This window comes from Protomyctophum bolini (assembly GCF_963924005.1).
Source record: "Protomyctophum bolini genome assembly, chromosome: 22".
In the NCBI taxonomy this organism is placed as follows: Eukaryota; Metazoa; Chordata; class Actinopteri; order Myctophiformes; family Myctophidae; genus Protomyctophum; species Protomyctophum bolini.
In genome coordinates, this window is record NC_137883.1 from 10783549 (window position 1) to 10805127 (window position 21579).

General features: G+C 43.8%; 1 protein-coding gene across 1 annotated transcript in view; it reads left to right on the forward strand.

The window, feature by feature from the left end:
* The window catches only part of cacna1bb (calcium channel, voltage-dependent, N type, alpha 1B subunit, b), a 145868-nt gene that overhangs the window by 118675 nt on the left and 5614 nt on the right, over window positions 1-21579 (forward strand). The window contains exons 36-48 of the mRNA XM_080755924.1: window positions 1461-1577; window positions 2432-2497; window positions 4336-4427; window positions 5134-5284; window positions 6234-6361; window positions 10256-10352; window positions 14712-14817; window positions 15579-15686; window positions 16047-16156; window positions 16644-16822; window positions 17196-17328; window positions 17912-18022; window positions 19519-19557. Coding sequence (XP_080612050.1) covers window positions 1461-1577; window positions 2432-2497; window positions 4336-4427; window positions 5134-5284; window positions 6234-6361; window positions 10256-10352; window positions 14712-14817; window positions 15579-15686; window positions 16047-16156; window positions 16644-16822; window positions 17196-17328; window positions 17912-18022; window positions 19519-19557 — 1437 coding nt within the window. The remainder of the gene's footprint in view (window positions 1-1460; window positions 1578-2431; window positions 2498-4335; window positions 4428-5133; window positions 5285-6233; window positions 6362-10255; window positions 10353-14711; window positions 14818-15578; window positions 15687-16046; window positions 16157-16643; window positions 16823-17195; window positions 17329-17911; window positions 18023-19518; window positions 19558-21579) is intronic.

Genomic DNA, 21579 nt, shown 5'->3' on the forward strand with positions numbered 1-21579 from the left:
GACCCTTAGGGTCCATTTGCACACTCTCAGAGTTGGGGTCCTTGAAATGAGAAGGTTTTGACCACTGTGCTACAGTACACATACACACTTCATTGGAATCATTGGTAACAGCTGTGAAGGAAGTAAGGAAGAGGCCCAATGTCTTTCCAACATGGCTGCTGTGCATAGAGCCTATAGAGCGTCGCAGTCCCTCCCCCTTTCATGATGACGCCAGGCCCAGGAAATGAATCCCATAGACATTTCATAAAGTATTTATTTAAAGACCTTTTAAGCGTCGTACGAAGCCAACTCGAGTCGTGACAAATCATGACAACAAACACTATATTTTGGACCAAACTAATAATTACAAAGAAGAAAAACAACAAAAAAAGTGTTGTAACCTGCCGTTTTTTTCTACTTTCTAATTCTTTGTTTGGCCCAAAACATTGTGTTTATTGTCATGATTTGTCACGACAAGAGTTGGCTTTGTCCGTGGCGTAAACGTCTTTAAATAAATACTTTCTGAAAAGTCTATGAGGAAAATGAACAGGGATTTATTTTCCGGGTCTCTCGAGGGACGGGACTACGCTCTATTGGTTAACCCATTTAGGCCTGACCTCAAAATGTTAAAATATTCTTCTAAATCCTCCAGTTTTCTGAAATAAATATTTTCCCGATTTTTCAAAAATAGTAGACCTACAAGCTCGTAGCGCACCACTCGGTGGCACACTATGAGCTAGTAGATCTGCTATTTTTGAAAAAAATTCAATAGCTAAATTATAACATAATGTTTAAAACACCAAAAGGCCTGTCCGAAACAGCACTTACAGTATTTACGACATCGGAAGGAGCATGTATTGACCTTTATTTGGTATAACGACTACATCGGGAGGATAAAAGACACAATCATTTGCTACTCTAATTTAAAAAAAGAAAGAAAGAATGAGAATCCTTACATTGTGGTTTGCTATTCGCTTTACTGTAGCGTGCTTTGTGGTGGTTGCGTGATTTTCTCTTCACATGACTGGCAGTCTTTTCTTTTCTGTTTCTTCCTCTTTCCTTCTCTGGCTTTTTCTCATTCTGTGTTACTATATATGTTCCGCTGTGCATTTGCTGACGGTACCTTTGCCCTCACTCTGCCAACCTCTGCCAATTCTGTTCCGTCTGGGCCGACCTCTAGACGGCGGTAAGTTGCTTTTCTTGTTGGCCCGCTGCTTTTGACCCTTTTCCTCTTTGTCTCTGATCGTCTCTTTTGCTCTCACAGAGTGTCAGTTTGATGCACACCCACGCTCTCGGGGTTTCCAGAAGCACATTCAGTAATGTTACATAGATGGTGACACCCGCCCCCATACAGTCATGTCAGAGAGTGTAGATGTAACCAAATGGACCAATTTAATGACCGCATTAGATCGCACTAAGGTCTTGTTGATGTCTGACTAGGCCTCTCCCTCTCTCTCTCTCTCTCTCTCTCTCTCTCTCAGGACAAGATGATTAACCTGAGTTTTCTAAGGTTGTTCAGGGCAGCTCGTCTCATCAAGCTGCTGCGTCAGGGCTACACCATCCGCATCCTCCTCTGGACGTTTGTTCAGTCCTTCAAGGTAAACGCACGCACACACACGTGCACACGCACACGCACACACACGTGCACACGCACACGCACACGCACACACACACACACACACACACACACACACACGCACACGCACACGCACACACACACACACACACACACACACACACACACACACACACACACACACACACACACACACACACACACACACACACACACACACACACACACAGACATACACACACACACACAGACATACACACACACAGACACACACACACACACACACACACACACACACACACACACACACACTCCTCATGCATTGAAGGAAGCATGAGCTCAGTTCGAGGTTCTCCCCAGGATTACAGCTTAGGCAATTGGCACTGAGTGAAAAATGGGTTACAAAATTGCGGGATAAAAAAGTGTGCACTTGCGCACTCTAGGAATGCGGTATAGTGGTGTTCTCAAACCTATGACGTCAAAAGGTCACCCTTAAACACAGTTAAAACTACGGAGGCAGTCCTTCTAAAGCGGACTGGAGCCACGAGACGCCCTGCCGAGCAAGTGGCCGCGCCGCGCTGAGCGTTGCCAAGTCCACTTCAGACTCAGCATCGTTCCGGTTACGTTATGTCCCGATAGAAACAGAATCCTAACTCGTATCCCCCGTAGTCAACATGTGCCGTAGCAGCGGATGCCGTTTGCCGTCTTGGTAGTGAGAATGCGTGAACAAACAACACACGCACGCACGCACGCACGCGTCGCACACACACCAATATATTATTGGGCGGAAAATGTCCAAAACCGTTGGAGGTTTCTGTATATAATGTATGTGTATATATATATATACGGTATAATCCTTATTTACTTTGTTCCCAGGCTCTGCCTTATGTCTGCCTCCTTATCGCCATGCTGTTCTTCATCTATGCCATCATTGGCATGCAGGTGAGTGCCAACATCTAAACAGAAGTCAAAAGAAGTCATTGGCGGTGAGTGAGTTTTAATTGCCAGCGGGGGTCCCACGCACAGGGCCAGGTGTTAATGCTGTAGGCCAGGCCAGCTGTGTAGCATAGCCTGTGGGGTTATAATGAATAACAGAGAGAGGCCTTCAAGGCATTTTAGAGCGCTGTTTCCCATTTGTGGGTCACGGAAGTGTTCGAAATTGTAAGCACCCCATGGCTAGGACAAATACTTCAAACGTAACTAGGCTACAGTACTTAAGTAAATGTACTTTGTTGCTTTACACCACTGCGCGTGTTCACACATACGCGCACAAATAGTGACACTGTTTCGCACTTGCTCTGTCTCTCTTTCTCTCTCTGTCTCTTACACATACAGAATATCGTCTCTGTCGGGGGGAAACCTCATATGTTCAAAACTGTTACGCGTTTACACTTTTGTGTGACGCTGTAGAGCATGATCAAGTAGGACATTCTTTTATGATTTTTTAAGTGGTGCAACCACTTTTACAACCAGCTTGCAATGTCCGTGTACCTGTTTGTTTGTCTGTTTGTGTACGTCAATGAGCACGAGTATGTGACTTATTCATAGCAGTAGGGGGCGCCAGAAACAGAGAGGGGTAGTGCTGTGTCTCTGAGAGAGAGAGAGAGAGGGGAGTTGCACCACTTGGTTCACACAGGTGTGATTTTTTTTTAAACCCTCAAAAAGTACAAATATGGAGATATGAGCTGGTTTCTTTCTGCCCGACAGCGACAAATTTTCTCTGTTAGAGTGTTTGGAAGAGAGACAAAATGACTTTTCACACGGGACCGACACCACACCTGCGTTCTCCCTCGGATCCGCAGTGTCGTATCCTTTTTATTTATTTTTACTAAATATTTATCCCACTATTTTTGTAACCCATTTCTTTCACCCAGTGTCAATTGTCTAATGCAATCCCAGGCTCTACACTTCCTCTGCCAACCTGGGGAGAGCAACGGACTGACCTCATGCTTCCTTGAATGCATGAGGAGTCCAAGCCGCTTCTTTTCACCTGACACGGGGCAGTTTCCCCAGTTGGATGTAACACATAGAAGGAACACGTTATTCCAAATGGTTCCTTTCCCCTCCATCAGGAGCAAGCAGTATGATCAGGATTAATGCATGTTTTTTGTGAGGATACCTATCCTAGGGGACACCCATTCCACACAGAAAGGCCCTTTTGGCAACTATACTCCACCTAGGGTATTGCACTCCTAATGTGAAGAGTTTCTATGCGCTGCGTAGAAAAACATGTCAACTCTTGACGTGAGGCGTGTGTGTAACATAGGCACGAACGCGATCATTTAACTAGGTCGTGCTCGCTTATCGTTCCGCCTGTCGGACTGCCAGCGCACCTCCCCACCTGCCCGTTTGCCTCTAACTGAAAATGAATTACTAGATACGCCAATCGCTCCCCTGTGTGAAAAGCCTTTAATGATTAATTTATTCTCTGTCATACTTGTATGCCAATGATGCATGCTGCAAATACATGTTTTTTCTACAAGCTCACATCATGCTTCCGGCTACATCTATATAACCACTTAAACCCAACATTTTATACTACATTGATTGGCATGGGTACTACACTGCCCAGTACTACTCTGTACTGGGCAAGGTCTTTTTTCCCTTGACACAAATTTCTTCGCCGAATATAGTCCATCTATACAAGCTTGGCGCATTGTGATCTTGTAAATTGGCTACTTGGCCTCAGAATGTTTGCCTAGTTCACCTACCCAGAATTCGGACACTATAGGGTTGTTAGTTAACGCTCATGTAACTTCTGTTCTGTCCATCGTCCTCAGGTGTTTGGGAACATCGAGCTGAATATGGACACAGCCATCAATCACCACAACAACTTCCAGAGCATCTTTCAGGCTTTGATTCTCCTCTTCAGGTCATTATGAACACCATTATTCTAGGGTTAGGTTTAGGGTTCCATCCTCACACATTGGAACAGCAGCTGTGTCAGTGTGTCCCTCTGCTGTGGACGGCGTAACTCTGAAACCGTTGGGGCGTTTGGTCAAGGGGTTTAAATCCACCGGTGTGCATCCGGTTTGGCCGAGTGAACACAATTTGGCCCGCGTTTAGGGAAGGGGAGACGGGGCGCGGAGGCCAGACTGTCAGCGGGGAATATTGAACAGAGGGAGTAGGACAGAGGCGCTATATGTCCTCCCACGTGGGGGCTCCGCACTGGCAGATGAGCCAGTCGGATACAACAACAGAACGCATAATGACTAAATTGAGAGGAAAATAAATGATTTGCTACCTCAAAATCAAATAAAGCTTGTGGTGCTTTAGCGACAAAAACACTTGTCGATTTAACACTGAGGATTAATTATGCTGTGTGTATTATCCTTATTTTTAATATCATATGATGCAATGACTACAGTACAGTACATACAGTAGGCCTACACCATTTCCTGCTGCAGTAGCCTACACATACGTAGTAGTATCTTTTGTGCTCGTTCATATACAGTATTTGAGTATACAAATAATTTTAGTGACTGTTTGCGCGCATGTCTGTGTGTGTGTCTGTGTGTGCGGGGTGTGTGCGTGTGCGTGTGTGTGCGTGCGTGTGCGTGCGTGTTTGCGTCCCTCAGGAGTATGACAGGCGAAGCGTGGCATGAGATCATGCTGGCGTGTCTCAGTAATCAGTCATGTGATAAGCTCTCAGGCTCGACGGGGAAGGAGTGTGGAAGCGACTTCGCCTACTTCTACTTTGTCTCCTTCATCTTCCTCTGCTCCTTCCTGGTCAGTACAATAGATCTGCTTTTCATTCTTTTTTGTGCCCCGGAAAGTGCCCAGCAAATGAGGCAGATTTTACTCTGAAAAGGTTTCCCCCCAAACCCGGTAGGTTTCCATTTCTACCTCGCGCTAATAAGTCTGATCTCACGATGCTCATATCAGTGACATCATAGAAGGTATAGGTGCCCACATCCCAGTCTTTTTTTACTAGCAGGTGTTTGGGTGAATTTCACCCGGGTTTAGTGATAGAGGGTAAAACATTTTAAATCCCATACTCCCACAGTGGGCTTTTTATTTTATTTATTTTTAATTAAATTTCACTGGACCATTCTCACATGTCCCAGGAGTGCGTGGACCAAAGGAGAAGTTCCCAGCCCCATTGAACTGAGCTGAAGAGTCTTAATGAACTGGCTATGTGTGTCCCTGTGTCCGTCTGTCTGTCTGTGTGTCTGTCTGTCTGTATGCCTGCGCCTATGTCTGTCCGTAGGACCTATTGACCGATGCATGGCCCCAGGCCATACGCACACACACACACACACACACACACACGCACACACACACACACACACACACACACACACACACTGCACCGCTCAGTTCGCACCGGTAACCTGACTCCGCCAGATGGTGGCAGTAGTGAGTTCCTACTCCTGCTTCCATCTGGTCTCTCTCGAGCAGAGACGAACGAATGCTGATCGGAAGAGATATGCGGCCGCTAGAGGCGGGATCAACGTGAGACTGATGACATATTGAAGCTCTGCCACAGCACACATGTAAACACAAGTTTACACAACCTAACCAAGACTATACAACTCGAAATTATTATAATGGCGTGTGTGCGTGTGTGCGTGCGTGCGTGTCTAATTTAGCAAATCACAGGACCATGTCCTTGTCAAATGTCCGATGCTGATGTCTCCTATAGAAACAATAGAATGTCTCTTCATGACTTTTCCAGATGCTGAATCTGTTTGTGGCCGTCATCATGGACAACTTTGAGTATCTAACCAGGGATGCCTCCATCCTGGGCCCTCATCACCTGGATGAGTTCATCCGAGTGTGGGCTGAGTACGACCCCGCTGCCTGGTAAGTGTGGGCCAGTGTATGTTTTGTAATAATTATCAAATTGACTAGTAACTAACGTAAATGTATACTGTACAATATTTGACTCTGAGATGTAGTGGAGTAGAAGTATTGGATTTGGAAATACTCAAGGAAAGTACAAATACCTCAAAATTGCACTAAGTAAATCAAAAATACTTTCCACCACTGTCTAAGGCCTCACTCACACCTTCACAACAGACTGATGTATGCTTGTTGTATACAAAGGGTGTGATACATCTTGCCCCAATGCATTTCCAATGGGAGTCACATGGTTTGACACAACTTTTGTGTTGTATGAAACACAGCCGAAAGCCATACAACAGCATCCAAAATGTTGTATCAAACCATGTGACTTCCATTGGAAATGCATTGGGTCAGTGTTTGGGTCTCTCCTGGCCCAGTGTTTGGGTCCCTCCTGGCCCAGTGTTTGGTCTCTCCTGGCCCAGTGTTTGGTCCCTCCTGGCCCAGTGTTTGGTCTCTCCTGGCCCAGTGTTTGGTCTCTCCTGGCCCAGTGTTTGGTCCCTCCTGGCCCAGTGTTTGGTCTCTCCTGGCCCAGTGTTTGGTCTCTCCTGGCCCAGTGTTTGGTCCCTCCTGGCCCAGTGTTTGGTCTCTCCTGGCCCAGTGTTTGGGTCTCTCCTGGCCCAGTGTTTGGTCTCTCCTGGCCCAGTGTTTGGTCTCTCCTGGCCCAGTGTTTGGGTCTCTCCTGGCCCAGTGTTTGGTCTCTCCTGGCCCAGTGTTTGGTCTCTCCTGGCCCAGTGTTTGGGTCTCTCCTGGCCCAGTGTTTGGTCCCTCCTGGCCCAGTGTTTGGTCTCTCCTGGCCCAGTGTTTGGGTCTCTCCTGGCCCAGTGTTTGGTCCCTCCTGGCCCAGTGTTTGGGAACCAGCGCTCTAAAACATTCTGCTGAGTTCCAGTGGCGTGGCTCTGTGACATTCTGAGAAGGAAGAAGGGATCTAGACTTAAGCAGAGGAGTGTGAGTGACATTAAGCCCGGGTCCAGCCAGTAGGAGTCCAGTCGGCCCCAATGATGCATGTAAATCCAGCGCTTCGCTTCACGCTAAGCTGACAGACAGCTTGTGAGGCCCCGAGCTCCTGTCTGTTACTGTGACAAGGAGGAAACCACGGTGTGTTTTAATCGGTGGTGGGAAGAAGCACTCACATTTTTTTACTCACTGTATAAGTAAAAGTATCAATACAGCAATATAGAAATACTCTGTTACGAGTAAAAGACAGGAATTCAAATTTCACTTTAGAAGTTTACTAAAGTAGTATTCGTATGAAAATGTAATTAACGGACTGAAAGTAGAAAGTACTCATTATTTTCAAATGTATAAGACAGATAGCTTGTAGAAATGTATACAGGGCTCAAGTAGTCAATGTACGTTTTGTAATAATCTTCCTAATCCACAAAGGAACTAGTGACAAATATGTTTCCCACAATAACCCTGCCGTTGAACAATTGCATTATTCAAAAATAGCAAAAATAGCAGATCTCTAAGCTCGCAATGCATCTTTCGTGTATCATCAATGGCCAGCCATGCTCTCATCTCGGCTCACAATGCGTAAGGTACTGTAGATAGATCTGCTATTTCCGTTATGTGTTTTTAGGTACCGGTATTTAAGAAATTGTTCCAGAGTCCCCCCCCAGTCTGTTTTTTATTTAAATCTGCTGTACTACCAGCACCTTTTCAAGCCAAGCCCTCTTTGTCACCTATTTTAAGAGCATCATTTCAAACAAGTCGGTGTTCCAAAATGACCCTTACAGGTATGTAACTTTGAGAACGATACGGGCCCATTCGGTTCCATTTGTAGTAACGCTCTCAGAGTTATAGCTGGGGATCGTTGAAATGAAAACAAAGTTTGAGAAGCACTAGGCATAGGGGGGTTGACAGTCTGGGTTTATGTAACCCTCATGAAGAAGCACTAGGTATAGGGGGGTTGACAGTCTGGGTTTATGTAACCCTCATGAAGAAGCACTAGGCATAGGGGGGTTGACAGTCTGGGTTTATGTAACCCTCATGAAGAAGCACTAGGTATAGGGGGGTTGACAGTCTGGGTTTATGTAACCCTCATGAAGAAGCACTAGGTATAGGGGGGTTGACAGTCTGGGTTTATGTAACCCTCATGAAGAAGCACTAGGTATAGGGGGGTTGACAGTCTGGGTTTATGTAACCCTCATGAAGTTTTAATGGAGCCTGGCTATGGGAGTCATGCCAGTGACTCATGATTCCAGCAGAGGTGTAAAGGCGGGAAATATGGAAGTGCCGTCACCTGAAAAGAGCATGCGGGGGAGGCATTTTTTATTACTTCTTTACCTCCTCTGAGATCAACCTCCTACATAAATGCCAGAGATATTCTCAGCTACAGTTTTTGTGAGGTTTTACCACTGGTTATCAGTGGGATTATGTTTGACGATGAATTGGTGTGTGTGTGTGTGTGTGTGTGTGTGAGTGTGTGTGTGTGTGTGTGTGTGTGTGTGTGTGTGTGTGTGTGTGTGCGTGTGCGTGCGTGCGTGCGCGCGTGCGCTTGTGCGTGCGTGCGTGCGCTATTTACATAATGTTTTCATCTCTTACAGCGGGAGGATATGCTATCGGGATATGTACAAATTGTTGCGTTTTATTTCGCCTCCCCTCGGCCTGGGGAAGAAGTGCCCGACTAGAGTTGCCTACAAGGTTTGCACTCCCACACAGTGCCCTTTGTCCCCCAAAACAAAAAGGCACTTGTGTGGATCTGGAATGTGAATGCGTGTCAAAGAATGATAGAGATATATACGCGACATGGACCTGGTCCTAATGCCTGGGTGTCAGTTACAGTGCTGAGCGATCAATGGCACTCATGGTGGAAGAAGTACTAAGATTTTGTTTTACTTAAGTACAGTAAAAGTACAATTCCTGTATTCATAATTTGCCCTGAGTTAAAGTGCAAAAGTACTGAAATTGTCCAAAATGTGTCAAACCTTTTGGAAAATAGCACATATACAGTACAAGGTCACAGTGCATCGCATCATGGCCGTTGTGAGCTTGTAGATAAGCTATTTTCGAAAAGTGGTTAATGTTCTGATTGGTATTGCAATGATCAAAATCATTGTTTTCAAATAATTGTAGTGGAGTAGAAGTCAAAAAGTTGAAAATACCTCAAATTTGCACAAATACTTAGTTACTTTCCACCACTGGCGTGTACTGACGCTCAGGATTTTGCTGTGTGTACACAAACAAATTCCTCCTCTACTAACCAACTGGCAGGTAACCGTGGCAACTGACGGAAACAATGGCCCGAGTCAATCTGGATCGCAAGCCCTGTCGTAGTTAGTCAGATGTAATTGGCGCAGGGCTATTATCCAGCAACACGTACAGTATGTACGCATGCATGGAGGAACAAAAAAGGGCCGTGAATGGCTGGCGCCACTCAGCCGGCAATAAACAAGGGCCGCAGAGTGAGTGAGCGAGCGTCGTGAGCTCAGTTTCCACCGGCGAACGCGGTTACCGCCACGACTGAAGGGCATCTCAACACAGGAGCCATGCCTTTCATTCAGGATCCCGGCCATTCAGCATGTCTCTCCAGGGAATCCTGCTCTGTAAGCGATGCCACCCTCTCCCTTTACCACCACCTGTGATCCCTCCATGTCTTCTCAATGCCAGCCTGGGATGGCATGGCATGGCATGGTATTGCTCCCCACAGGAGCCTAGAAATCTTATTAACACAGATTTCTGTTCTCCTTTTTTTTCCCCCCCTCTCCCTCTCCATTTTCTTTTGGGTGATTTGTGTGTTCGTTCATTCTCTAACTACCCCCGTCTCTACCCCCGTCCCCTCCCTCGTTCTTGCACCTCCTCCGGTCCTCTCCATCCCCTCTTGCCGCCATCTTTTCCCGCTGGGGGATATAGTGGCCGATTGATGTACCGCGATATGTACGAGATGCTCCGCCACATGTCCCCTCCTCTCGGTTTGGGAAAGAAATGTCCGCCGCGAATCGCCTACAAGGTAGAATCACTCCTTTTTTCATCTTGTCTGCTCCCGCTAACCCCCAAGCCTGCCCACCCACCTGTCTCTCCTACTGTTCAGTCGGTTCATTCTGCAGTTGCTGTCGCTTCCTTCCTCTCACCTGTCTTCGGAACTATGTCTACCAAAGCAGGGTTTTTTACTTTTTTTTTTCTTCGCGAGAGCGCAGCATATGTTTTATTGAATAGTTTTCGTCACATATTTACACCCCCCCCCCCCCCGAAAAATGTTTTAACAAAGCATAAACATATACATACATACATGTACATACATATCCGCTACTGTATTTGAAAATAGTCTAACTAAAAGCTTTTGGATCTTTTTTACAGGTCTGCAATTTTCAAAAAAATATAAAAAAATGGGAAACATTCTGAATATTTCTGAAACAACACAAATGTTGTATGGAGGTCCCTAGTCTCTCGAGATTCGGGACTGTTTTGGCACAAAAATATTTTCAGAAGGGGGGGGGGGGGGGGTTGTGGTCCTTGACATGAAAAAGGTTCCACTGATTTATGCTCTGCTGGAAACAGCAGCAACGTAGCGTGGTGCTGAGCATCTATTCTAGTGACGTTTGTTCAACTCTGGGGGTTTGCTTGCGCGTCGTAGTTGAGCGCCTTGGGTTTTCAGCTGGAAAAACACGCTTTGGTGGACACACGGCCTTACACGCCTCCCGGCTTCTGTCAGATATGTCACAGTCAATGTGTGCTGTCACTTTGCTCTTTCTGTTCACCTGTGGCACGTCTTTTATCCTGCTTTTGGCACAGTTAAAATAACTCTTTATATAAAAAATTATAAAAAATACGTTTCGACACCAAGGAAAGATATTACAAATTTCTTTATTATGTAAGGACACTAATCTTTCAACATGGAAACGAATGTGATTATCTGAAATAATTGCAATTAGACGATTATGTAATAATTTTGGCGGGCCTATCCACTTATGAATGATTGATAACGTGCTGTAAACATGTTGAATGTAAGTGATGCCACATACATTTTGATTGGCTGTCAGTGTTAATATTGTTCATCAAATTCCCCTCAAAGTGATCCCAGCAATATCGTTCACCATCATTATACTGTACCATACTATCCGCTTGAGTCAGAACCAGTTTAAAAGACTCTCATGGTCATTATTTAAAACAAATTCCGCGGATGTGTTTTGTCACTGCTACTGGTAAGACTGAATACATGTATTTCCTTTTAATAGGTTTGATAATATCATAATTTAATGTTCTTTTTACAAATTGATGATTATCGTTCTTGGTGTGGATAGCCCTTTTACCGTGTCCACTGTCCACACACTGGTATACGTTGAAGTTTGGCAGACACTAGTTTCTAATGGAAAATGGATTCAATAAACATTGTTCCATGTGTCACATTGAATCATAGAAGCATAAACATTTCTGTTCTGTGCTTCCACGTCAAACATGGAAGAGGAAGTAATGGATCAGTGGGAGCGCCTCTCTGCGGTGCGTTCCTCCATATGAAGATGCAGTGGTTCTGTGGTATCCATAGCAATAAGCATAATGGATCCCCCGACACCGCTCAATCTCCCCCAGGCTGCATGTTAGGGACTGACAGACAGACGGACAGACGGACATAAATATTGATTCAGTGGAGATTATTCAGTTGTAAATAAACTTCTATTTTTTTTATTTTTTTTAGTGAGCAAGGAACTAAGTCTGTACTTTGGTTTCATCTTTTTTAGTCCGTCTGTCTATTTCTTTTGTTTTACTTCACAAGATTTCTTGTAATTCTTTGATTTTTACCACTTGTGAAGACCTTCACACTTGTTGCACTCACTCTAACGATGACAGTTATTCTTTTAGGGGTCAAGGGTCCATTTGGTTCCATTTGTAAACTATTACAACTAACTTACTAAGCAACTAACTTATTTACAAAATGGATAAATGGGGATTTTACTCTGCATGCTCCTTGTCACACTATACTATAATGTGTACACAAAGCTGCTTGTCTCAATGTATCATGCAGTGTATACAAGTGGACTTTATTGTGTACAGGCTTCCCAGATGTGCTGCTCTGCATGCATTAGTGTGCCTCTTGCTCCCTATGCCTGCCTTTGCTGTACTGTGTGTGTGTAAAAACGTTCCTTTTATCGTAATATTGTTTTATTTTAAATGTTTTTGCTATGTACTGTATGTAATAACTCCTACCCTCACACAATTGTCATTACGGTGCAGCATATCATTCATAGTGCTTCCGATAATTGTATATGCTGGCATGCCAACTGTAATTACTAATTAACAGTCAGTCAATTGTGTTTAAAAAATAACTACTACTGTGAGAGTACCGTTTTGCATCGTTACCATAGTACTACATTGATACCGATAGAATGTTGTCTGGTAACCTCTCATACTTACACCAAAGCTGCGTTATCCATCAGGATAGGGCTCTGAAGGCGCTCGGGGAGCACAGCGTTAAAGTAGCTGACCACCACCGCAGAGTATGGGGTTCGAATCCAGCGCGGTGCATCTGGCACTAGCCGAGCGTCTATCTATACAAACACAATTGGCCCGTGTTTGGGGGAGGGAAGCCATGGGGGTGGAGGTGTTTGTCACTGCATGTATTTAGCGATGCACCGATATGTCGACCACATATCGTATCGGCTGATATTTGCCGTTATCGGTCTATATCGGTATTAGGGATGTGAATTATCGATGAATGCATTAATAGTTAATTGATACGTTTGGATAAGCTTATCGATCGATTAAGTGGTTAGTTGATAAGCGGCGTTTTAAAAAAAAGTCTGATAATCTTAATTTCCCTCAATGTGTAAACATACAAATCTACATTTTGCTGATATACAGAAATAATTCAAAAGGCATATATATTCCTTAATCAAATATTTATTTGACCATTGACGATACAGGGCCAGGCAATGGCATCTTTGTATGTGCAGTCCTCGGCCCCACGTGCGCGCAGACAGCATTACATTCACAGAAAGCCACCCAATGATAGAACCGCATACTTTTCGATTAATTACGATTAGTTATTAACTGTTAAGTTTAACCTACTAATTTCTTAACGGCGATTCATCGATTAACGATTAACTACTAAGACCCCTAATCGGTATCTGCAAAAAAATCTGAGTTTAACCGATGACAGTAGCCGATAATTATCTTTTGTTGATAAGCCTACATTTTGCACTGGCTATGTTGGTTACATTATCTGCAGCCTAACAAAGCTGTAGATTATGAACAGTTATTTCTAATAATGAAGATTTATTTGTTTCCCTGGCACGAAAGGGAGAAATAATAACACTAATACTAAAAACGAAATATCGGTAACGGCTATTGACTAAATTGTTATGTTAAACATCGGTATCAGCCAAGAATCTCCATATCGGTGCATTTCTACATGTATTCTTACGAGCTGGGGGCGGCACCAGTGTTGGGCGGGGGGAGTAAAACGAAGTCTCTACATCCTCCCGGTGGTGGCTCCTTACAAGCAACTGAGCCAGTAGGATACAACAGTGACAATGCACAGAAATGTGTGTGGGGCTCCCCACATCCCGCGCACACATTTGTTACTTTTAACAAAAGACTAAGAGCACTGTGGACCAGTTTTGTCTACAGTGCCATAGCAACAGCTGCAGCAACTAAAGCCTAATTTATGCTTAATGATGCCTAAGTGTTGTGCGACTCATCGCTGCACAACAAAAATGGCATGTTTTCAAATTATGTACGAATCGGGCTCGGAACAGATCCACCCACACGAATGTGCTTCCACTATCTGAAAGAGACAGCCTCTTATGGATATAGGAGGCCAGGCACTTGGTTTACTGTGGATGTGTTCCTGGAAAAGCTCTTCTGTGTGCTGCTGAAAAACAATGAAGTAAAAACGTCAAAATGTGGATGGACAATCAACCAAATATTTATTGCATTTCTACTAAAACATCAGTAATGATGCCCTACGCGGTGGCCTGAATTCAAAGAGGATTTGAAAGATTTTCCATAATGTACTGTATATTTAATCTATCAGGCCTGAACAAATTGGGTTAATTTTAATACAATGAAACCTTTTAGCCTGTAATGAAGACTCACTGCCAGCACACAGAACACTCCGTTGCCCTTGAGCACTTTCAACTTGCCGTGTCCCTTTTTGGGATATTTGAATATATACTGTACATGACATTTTTATATAAAATGTGTATTAGTAAGTTCAACCCTACATACTTAATTTAATAATGAATAGGGTCCCTCGGGGGTCTATGCGTGGCTATTTTCGCTGAATGTTTGCTTAGAACGAATAGGGATGCTAGGGGTTTCACAATGTGGCTGAAGTGCTTAATGATTTGATCCTGGCTTCTGTTCCTCGCAGCGATTGGTCAAAATGAACATGCCCATCGCCGATGACAACTCAGTGCACTTCACTTCCACACTGATGGCTCTGATTCGCACAGCCCTGGAGATCAAACTGGCATCTGGTGAGACATACCAGGGTTCCATTTGCTGGGGGGAAGTATTCAAGTAAAGTATTGTACGTCAAAATTGTACTTAAGTATAGCACTTGAGTAAATGTACTGGTAATCCATGCCTCTGCTTTTGATATCCCCCTTCTGGTCATTCATTTTTACAGCCGGTGTGGGCGTGTTTTATCCCTGCTTGTGGTCATACACAGGGCTTTAAGTCATTACTGCCAGGATTTCTCTAGAACAATCTGCACACACTGCCAGTGTTTTTACTAATCCTTCAAGACCCGTTCTATGACTATGTAATCACCAAATGTCTCAAAAGAAAGAAGAAAGTCTCTACTTTGTTCAGGGGAAAAAGAAAGGTGTGCTAAAGTGATGTTCCGTTCTTTAGTAATTGGCAGTTGAATATAGCTTGTTTTCACAAAAAACGCAGTCTGGGAACAGAAAGCAGAGACTAAAGATTAGATTAAAGCGGCTTGGATTTTTTTAGATTGCGTTATTTCCGGGTGTCCTCTTCTTAGGATCACTCACAGGTTGTGGAAGAGTTCCCTCTAATAAAACACTAAATGATGTATACATGCGTTGAACAATGTATACTGTATGCGTCATTGACAGTCAATGACTTAAGTTTCCTTTACAAATTGAATCCTGGAATTTCCACCTGTACACACACGGTGTGGCTTCATGGAGGGGTTTGTGGGTTAATGGTGCATATTGGAGACCATTCACTAGTAGATTTGACAGGACATCATGTTTCTCTGTTTACCCCCTAGGAGTTCTCGCCCAGCAACTGTGTGACGCTGACCTGAAAAGGGAGATAAACCGAGTGTGGCCGAGTCTTCAACAGAAGACTATGGACCTCCTGGTGACACCACACAAACGTAGATATCCTAGTGTCTCTGTGTGTGTGTGTGTGTGTGTGTGTGTGTGTGTGTGTGTGTGTGTGTGTGTGTGTGTGTGTGTGTGTGTGCGCGTGCGCGTGTGCGTGTGCGTGTGCGTGTGCGCGTGCGCGTGTGAGAGAGTGTGAGTGCGCGACTGTGCGTGCATGTGCAAAAGAGAGAGCACTCACTCATCTCTTTCACCAGCTAACATTGTTGTGTGCTAGTGCATGCCCACAATCAGACCAAGCAACATCAGCAACAATCCTTCTTTGCAGGCTCATTCTCTGCCACCTGGTGGCCATAAAGCGAATTGACTCCTTGCACAGTGTTCACCTCTACTGTCCGTGTGTCGTCCTCCAGACAATGAGCTTACAGTGGGGAAGGTCTATGCTGCACTGATGATCTACGACTACTACAAACAGAACCGTGCCAAAAAGCTTCAACAGCAGGAACCCTCAGGAGGACCTAAGGTATGGCTCATCTTGCAGATTCACACTCCAGGCTTAACTTGTAGAGATGGGCTTTTAACGCATAGTTGAAATGACTGTAATTGTGGATGAAAATTCAACGCTTCAGGAACAGTGGCAACCTTGAATATCTTGCTATATGGGCGGCCATACTGTACCTGAATGGTTGGAGAGACCGCCTGGAAAACAACAGAATGTCCCTGGTTTGAATCCCGGCCTCTGTGTCAAAGTGTCCCTGAGCAAGTCACTTATAGCCTGGCTTTGGCCAGACACATAATGCGGATTCACTCAGGAAAGGAAGGACGCATCAGGCTCTCATGCTCATATAAATATAGAATCTCTAATGATTAACTGTTATTACATTATTCTAATAGCCCCAAATGTGATATTGTTGAACAACATTGTGTACCAGTCATTGCTGGTTCAATAACAGAAAAAGAAAATCTAATAAAACAAAAAAATCTATGCATTTGTCCTGGTTTCCCTGCAGAGCAAGATGGGGCTCTTCCGACCGATGCTGCCCTTAACTCACCTCCACCAGGTGGTGGCACCAGTCTCCAATCTTCAGCCCCCCTCTCAGCCTGAATCAGAACCTCAATCCGAGCAGCTACCCACCACTACCATAATCACCATCACCCCCACCTCTTCCCTGACCAATGGGGGTGCAAAGTTAGTGACCATCCAGCACCAGTAGGATTCATTGTTGCTGTCATGCATTTACATATTTACACTGTTAAGTGTCCACAGAAGGTGTTTTTGGAGATCATGACAGCACCTGTCTGTCATGCATTTCTATGGTAAAGACAAGATGCTCCTGTTCCCAACTGTAATCAAATGAGTTCTTGTGAACTCTTTGAGAATGACATCATAGACTTTGTATGTGTGCAATCCAAGCATCTCCCCCATCATTCACATCTGAGTGCACCAGTGTAGTTTCAGTTCAAGTTTAGTTTCAACAGGGAAGCTGAAAATTAAACCCTTGTTGTTCAAATCCTGCAGTAAAGTATACAAATGTGTAACATTGTGTTGTTCTTGCGTGCAGCCTAAGCCAGAGAAGTGCCATAAAACATTCCCAGTCAGGGGATGTAGTATCTCAGGCAGCCCAGAGACCCAGAACCAGGAGGGATCTCCAGAGAGGCCAGTCAGAGGATGTGCCATACTGTAGCAAACCTCAGGTAAATAAACAAGATGTGAAGAAACAATCTTTAAGAAGTAGTGAAAATAGCCACTCTACAAGCTGGCGAAGCGACTCTTTGTGAGCTTGTAGATCTTTCTTTTTTGGGTTTTAAGAGAAAAGGTTTGTGAACCACTGTGCTATACTGTACTATAAACCTCAGGTTGACAAACAATAAAATGGCTTCTTTTTTTTTAAGTACACAACATGTTGTTGTTGCGTTGTGCTGTGAACTTGCGAGCCTGTGGATTGGTTATGTAACTTACCCTTCAAGGGTGGTTCGGATTATAATGGAAACGTAAGCGGAAGAAAACATCACAGAACTTCACAGCTTCTGGAAGGTTTTGGGTTAAAAGAGCCATACAGTTATACACTTATAATGCTCACTGCAAATACCTAGTTGTTACTCTCTGTCCCCCATTCCCTGTCAGCCTACTGTCTGTCCCTCTATAAAAATATAAAAAATAAAGCCGAAAGCAAAAAAAAACAAAAAACATTAAGAAATACATTTAAAAAAGATGAATCGCACAGTTTCAGGGATATATCTGCTGTGATTAAGTTACGCCTTCTTTATGTTGTTACAGGAAACAGTGGAGATGCAGCCAGTGGATACCGCTTCGGATAGCGATGGCTACCCGAGCCTCGAGGGCCATGGCAGAGCTGCCTCTATGCCCCGACTCAGCACAGAGTACTATGTAAGCTTTACATTACACGCTGTAGCCCGCCTCCTACTTTAGCTCACATGAGACGGCAATGTAACCAAAGGGCGAACATCAGCACACGTGGCTTTCTGTGCGCTCTCAGCTTTAACACATGGACAATGTTTATAGAATAATAGACCTTTGATAAGCAGAGAGGACCTGACAATTCATCAAACTTGTTGTATTGGTGATTCTAGAGAACTGGGATATATCATATCATATCAAAATGTCTGCTGACAAATGGATCACAAAGGATCATAAATAATTAAGTCCAGGATTTGTATGCTATTTGTTGTCTTATGTTTTCACATTTTCACCTTTTTTAATTTTTTGAAACCATTTTCAAGCCTTTATATGATAGCGATAGTGGAGAGGGACAGGACATGGAAGGAGAGTGAGTTGGGGAAGAACATGCAGCAAAGGCCCTCGGGTCAAATTCAAACCCAAACCAGCTGTGCAGCTGTGCTGGTTTGTGCTGGTACAGTATGCGCTATGCATTTGTATGTGTTCAAACTCCCCAAAGGCCATCTATATCCACATGTTAATGTTTTTTCCCCCTTCTAAAATCCTCAAAAAGAACATCTGTAATCACTAAATAACACACATCGTATCAGTATCAGTATCCGTTTTGAAAACACTGCACAATATTCATTTTGAGTACTGGGACAATATTCAGTATTTTTGAGACTTTTGTGTTTCGACATTTTGTGATAATGTGATAAAATGTCGAAACACAAAAGTCTAAAAAATACTGAATATTGTCCCAGTTCTCAAAAAGCCCTGATGCTTTTGTCCATTTCAATCAGTGTCTATTACTATTATTCCTGTCTAAGAAGATCTTACATTTTGTGTGGAACATGATTGATAAGACAAAATTGTGCAAGTTAAGACTGTTATGAACTGACTGGACAACTTTGTAACTGTGATTTCCCTGTCCCCTATTGAAATGAAAAGTATGCAAAGTTTTCCTAATATCTGTCAATCTTCAACAGTCACAATTAACCCTGAAATATAACACACACTTTATATTCAAATAGTATTTTTTTCACAAGTAATTTCATTTTGCTCATTTCTTTCTGTCATTCTGCAATCTATCCACGGCTATTTATGGGGTATATTTCTTCCTCCCAACATTTTTTGGGGCCAATTGTTCCACTTGTTTAACCATGTGAATGTTGCCTGTCTAGCTCTCTGTGTTGTCTATCTGTCAGCCTGTCCATCCATCCATCCATCCATCCATCCTGTCTTGTCTGATACAGTACAGTATGATACTGCACATCACAAATCCTCGTTGTATACTCTTTGTCAATTGCCAGTCTCTCTTCTGAAACCACCTCCTCTGCTGTAGTAGGCGTTTCATTTGTCTCCTTTCATGTTCCAGTCCCATTTCTCTGCATCCGCCCATCCACTTCTATGCTTCCTCTCTCTCCTAATTGTGATGCCTGGCTAACGTTTTGCCCACCTCCCCTCCTGTGTGTGCTGTCTGATAGCGGAGCCATCCTCGCCACGCCCCCGGGACCCACCTGGCAGTATGTACCACCTGTTGTGCCGCCTGTCTTATTCTTTGTCTCTCGCTCTCTTTCTGTTGTCAGGTTCATGTCCCCCCCCTGTGTAGTTTGCTCTTTCTCTTTCTCTTTTCTTTCTTTCTTTCTTTCTTTCTTTCTTTCTTTCTTTCTTTCTTTCTTTCTTCTGCCCCCCTCTTGTCTTCTCTTCTCCCTTATGTCCCCACTCCCCATATTTGTTAGCTTCCATGTGCCCTCTCATCCCAGAGTTCACACTTGCGCGCACACACACACACACACACACACACACACACACACACACACACACACACACACAATGACAATGGACTTTGGTTATACTCTCGGATACAATTTCCATTGAATCGTTTCTCAGGAATGGGCTCTAGCCACACTGCACACAACATGCAAACCTACTTATTGTTTTGTCCTTGGAAAACAAATATTTGTATATCCAGGTTATGGGAAGCACTATGTCCTCTTACATGGAGTAGTGTTATGGTTTTGGTCAAGTGTGTGTGTGTGTGTGTGTGTGTGTGTGTGTGTGTGTGTGTGTGTGTGTGTGTGTGTGTGTGTGTGTGTGTGTGTGTGTGTGCGTGTGCGTGCGTGCGTGAACAACTCAGTCTTGTATTCAGACTTCTTAAAACAAGTTGAAATAAATGTAAATGGAGTGAGAAAATAAAATACTTACAGCCTTTTGGAACCCAAAGAATCTGCTGGGGAAGCGTTAAGAGGCTCCAAAACATATGATTCAAATTTGGGGTTAATTGAATGTTGCGTTCATACTTATATGGATTTAAAATGCAATAAAATGCAAGCCTTTCCCACTAGATTGCCCTTCCTATGCACTACCTATGCACACTCTTGAAATTGGTGAAACAAAGCATGGTTCTGTCTTCAAAATATTATCCGATGCATTAGAAAGAAAAACTGAATCTATACTGTATGTCCTCCATTGACAAATTATTACAGTCCTTTTGAAGTCATATTTTAAGACTGTGTTCAAGATTGAGCTGTTAAGATGAATATCTTCTAGTGTTTGTTATTCAAACTACTGGCCATAACTGACTGTCATTGGCACTGACACCATCAGCATACAAGCAAAAGAGAGAGATTGCAACTAAAACACACAGTAGCCTAATAACATTTAGTGTTATGGCATGGTTTTTTATCCCTTTCCATTTTAGTACCATTGTGATTGATGCTTCAAACCATTTATACAAGAATGAGTTAAAATCATTCATAGTGATTTGGTGCCAACTGGGACCACTGTAGATGAGCTGGAATGTTACCAGCGGGTGGCGCCATAGCACAGCTGCTGTTCCAGTGACCAATCAGTGTGTTTTACCTAGTAACTAGTAGCACTGGCCAGTGCAAAGACAACAATGTCCTCACAGACAGACAGACTATACATCTCTACAGTACATACGGAAGAATCTTTGGTTTTGGGGGTAAGCATATTGTACAGTAGCTGTGATGGAAGTTCTCTGTAAGCTAAAATATGACGTAAATATGGTTTTGTTTTGTGGTGTACTGAGCAGCTCTGGAGCAGTAGTCTGTGTGATATTCAAACCAAATCCAATGGTTTTAAGAACAGTGTGAACATCCTAGCGCCTCCCCCACCCTCTTCACACGACCTGAGTCTGAAGAAGAGTGAGGTGGATGTTGGTCTCAGGTGGAAAAGAGTGCTGTCCAACAAGCTGTGCCTCTTTTGTTGTGCCGTGAACAGTTTGGTGGTCCAGTGGTCGTGTCTTGGATCTATCATGTCCTAGTCTGTACTTAAAGGATGCTGCTGCCTTTTGTTCTCTCTCTGTTTTTCTCCGCATTTGGTTCCATAAACATAATCCATCATTATCCCAACATTGTCAAGTAAAAAATAAATGAAAATAAATACATGAAGCTTTACTTTAGAACAGCTAAAGATGCACCCCCTCAAGGACTCCACAGGTCCTTTAGGGGGGTTCCGGTAGGTCCCCAGCTAAATTATGCACGGGGAGTTAGGAACCAAATGGATTCTTACAGGTAACTTAA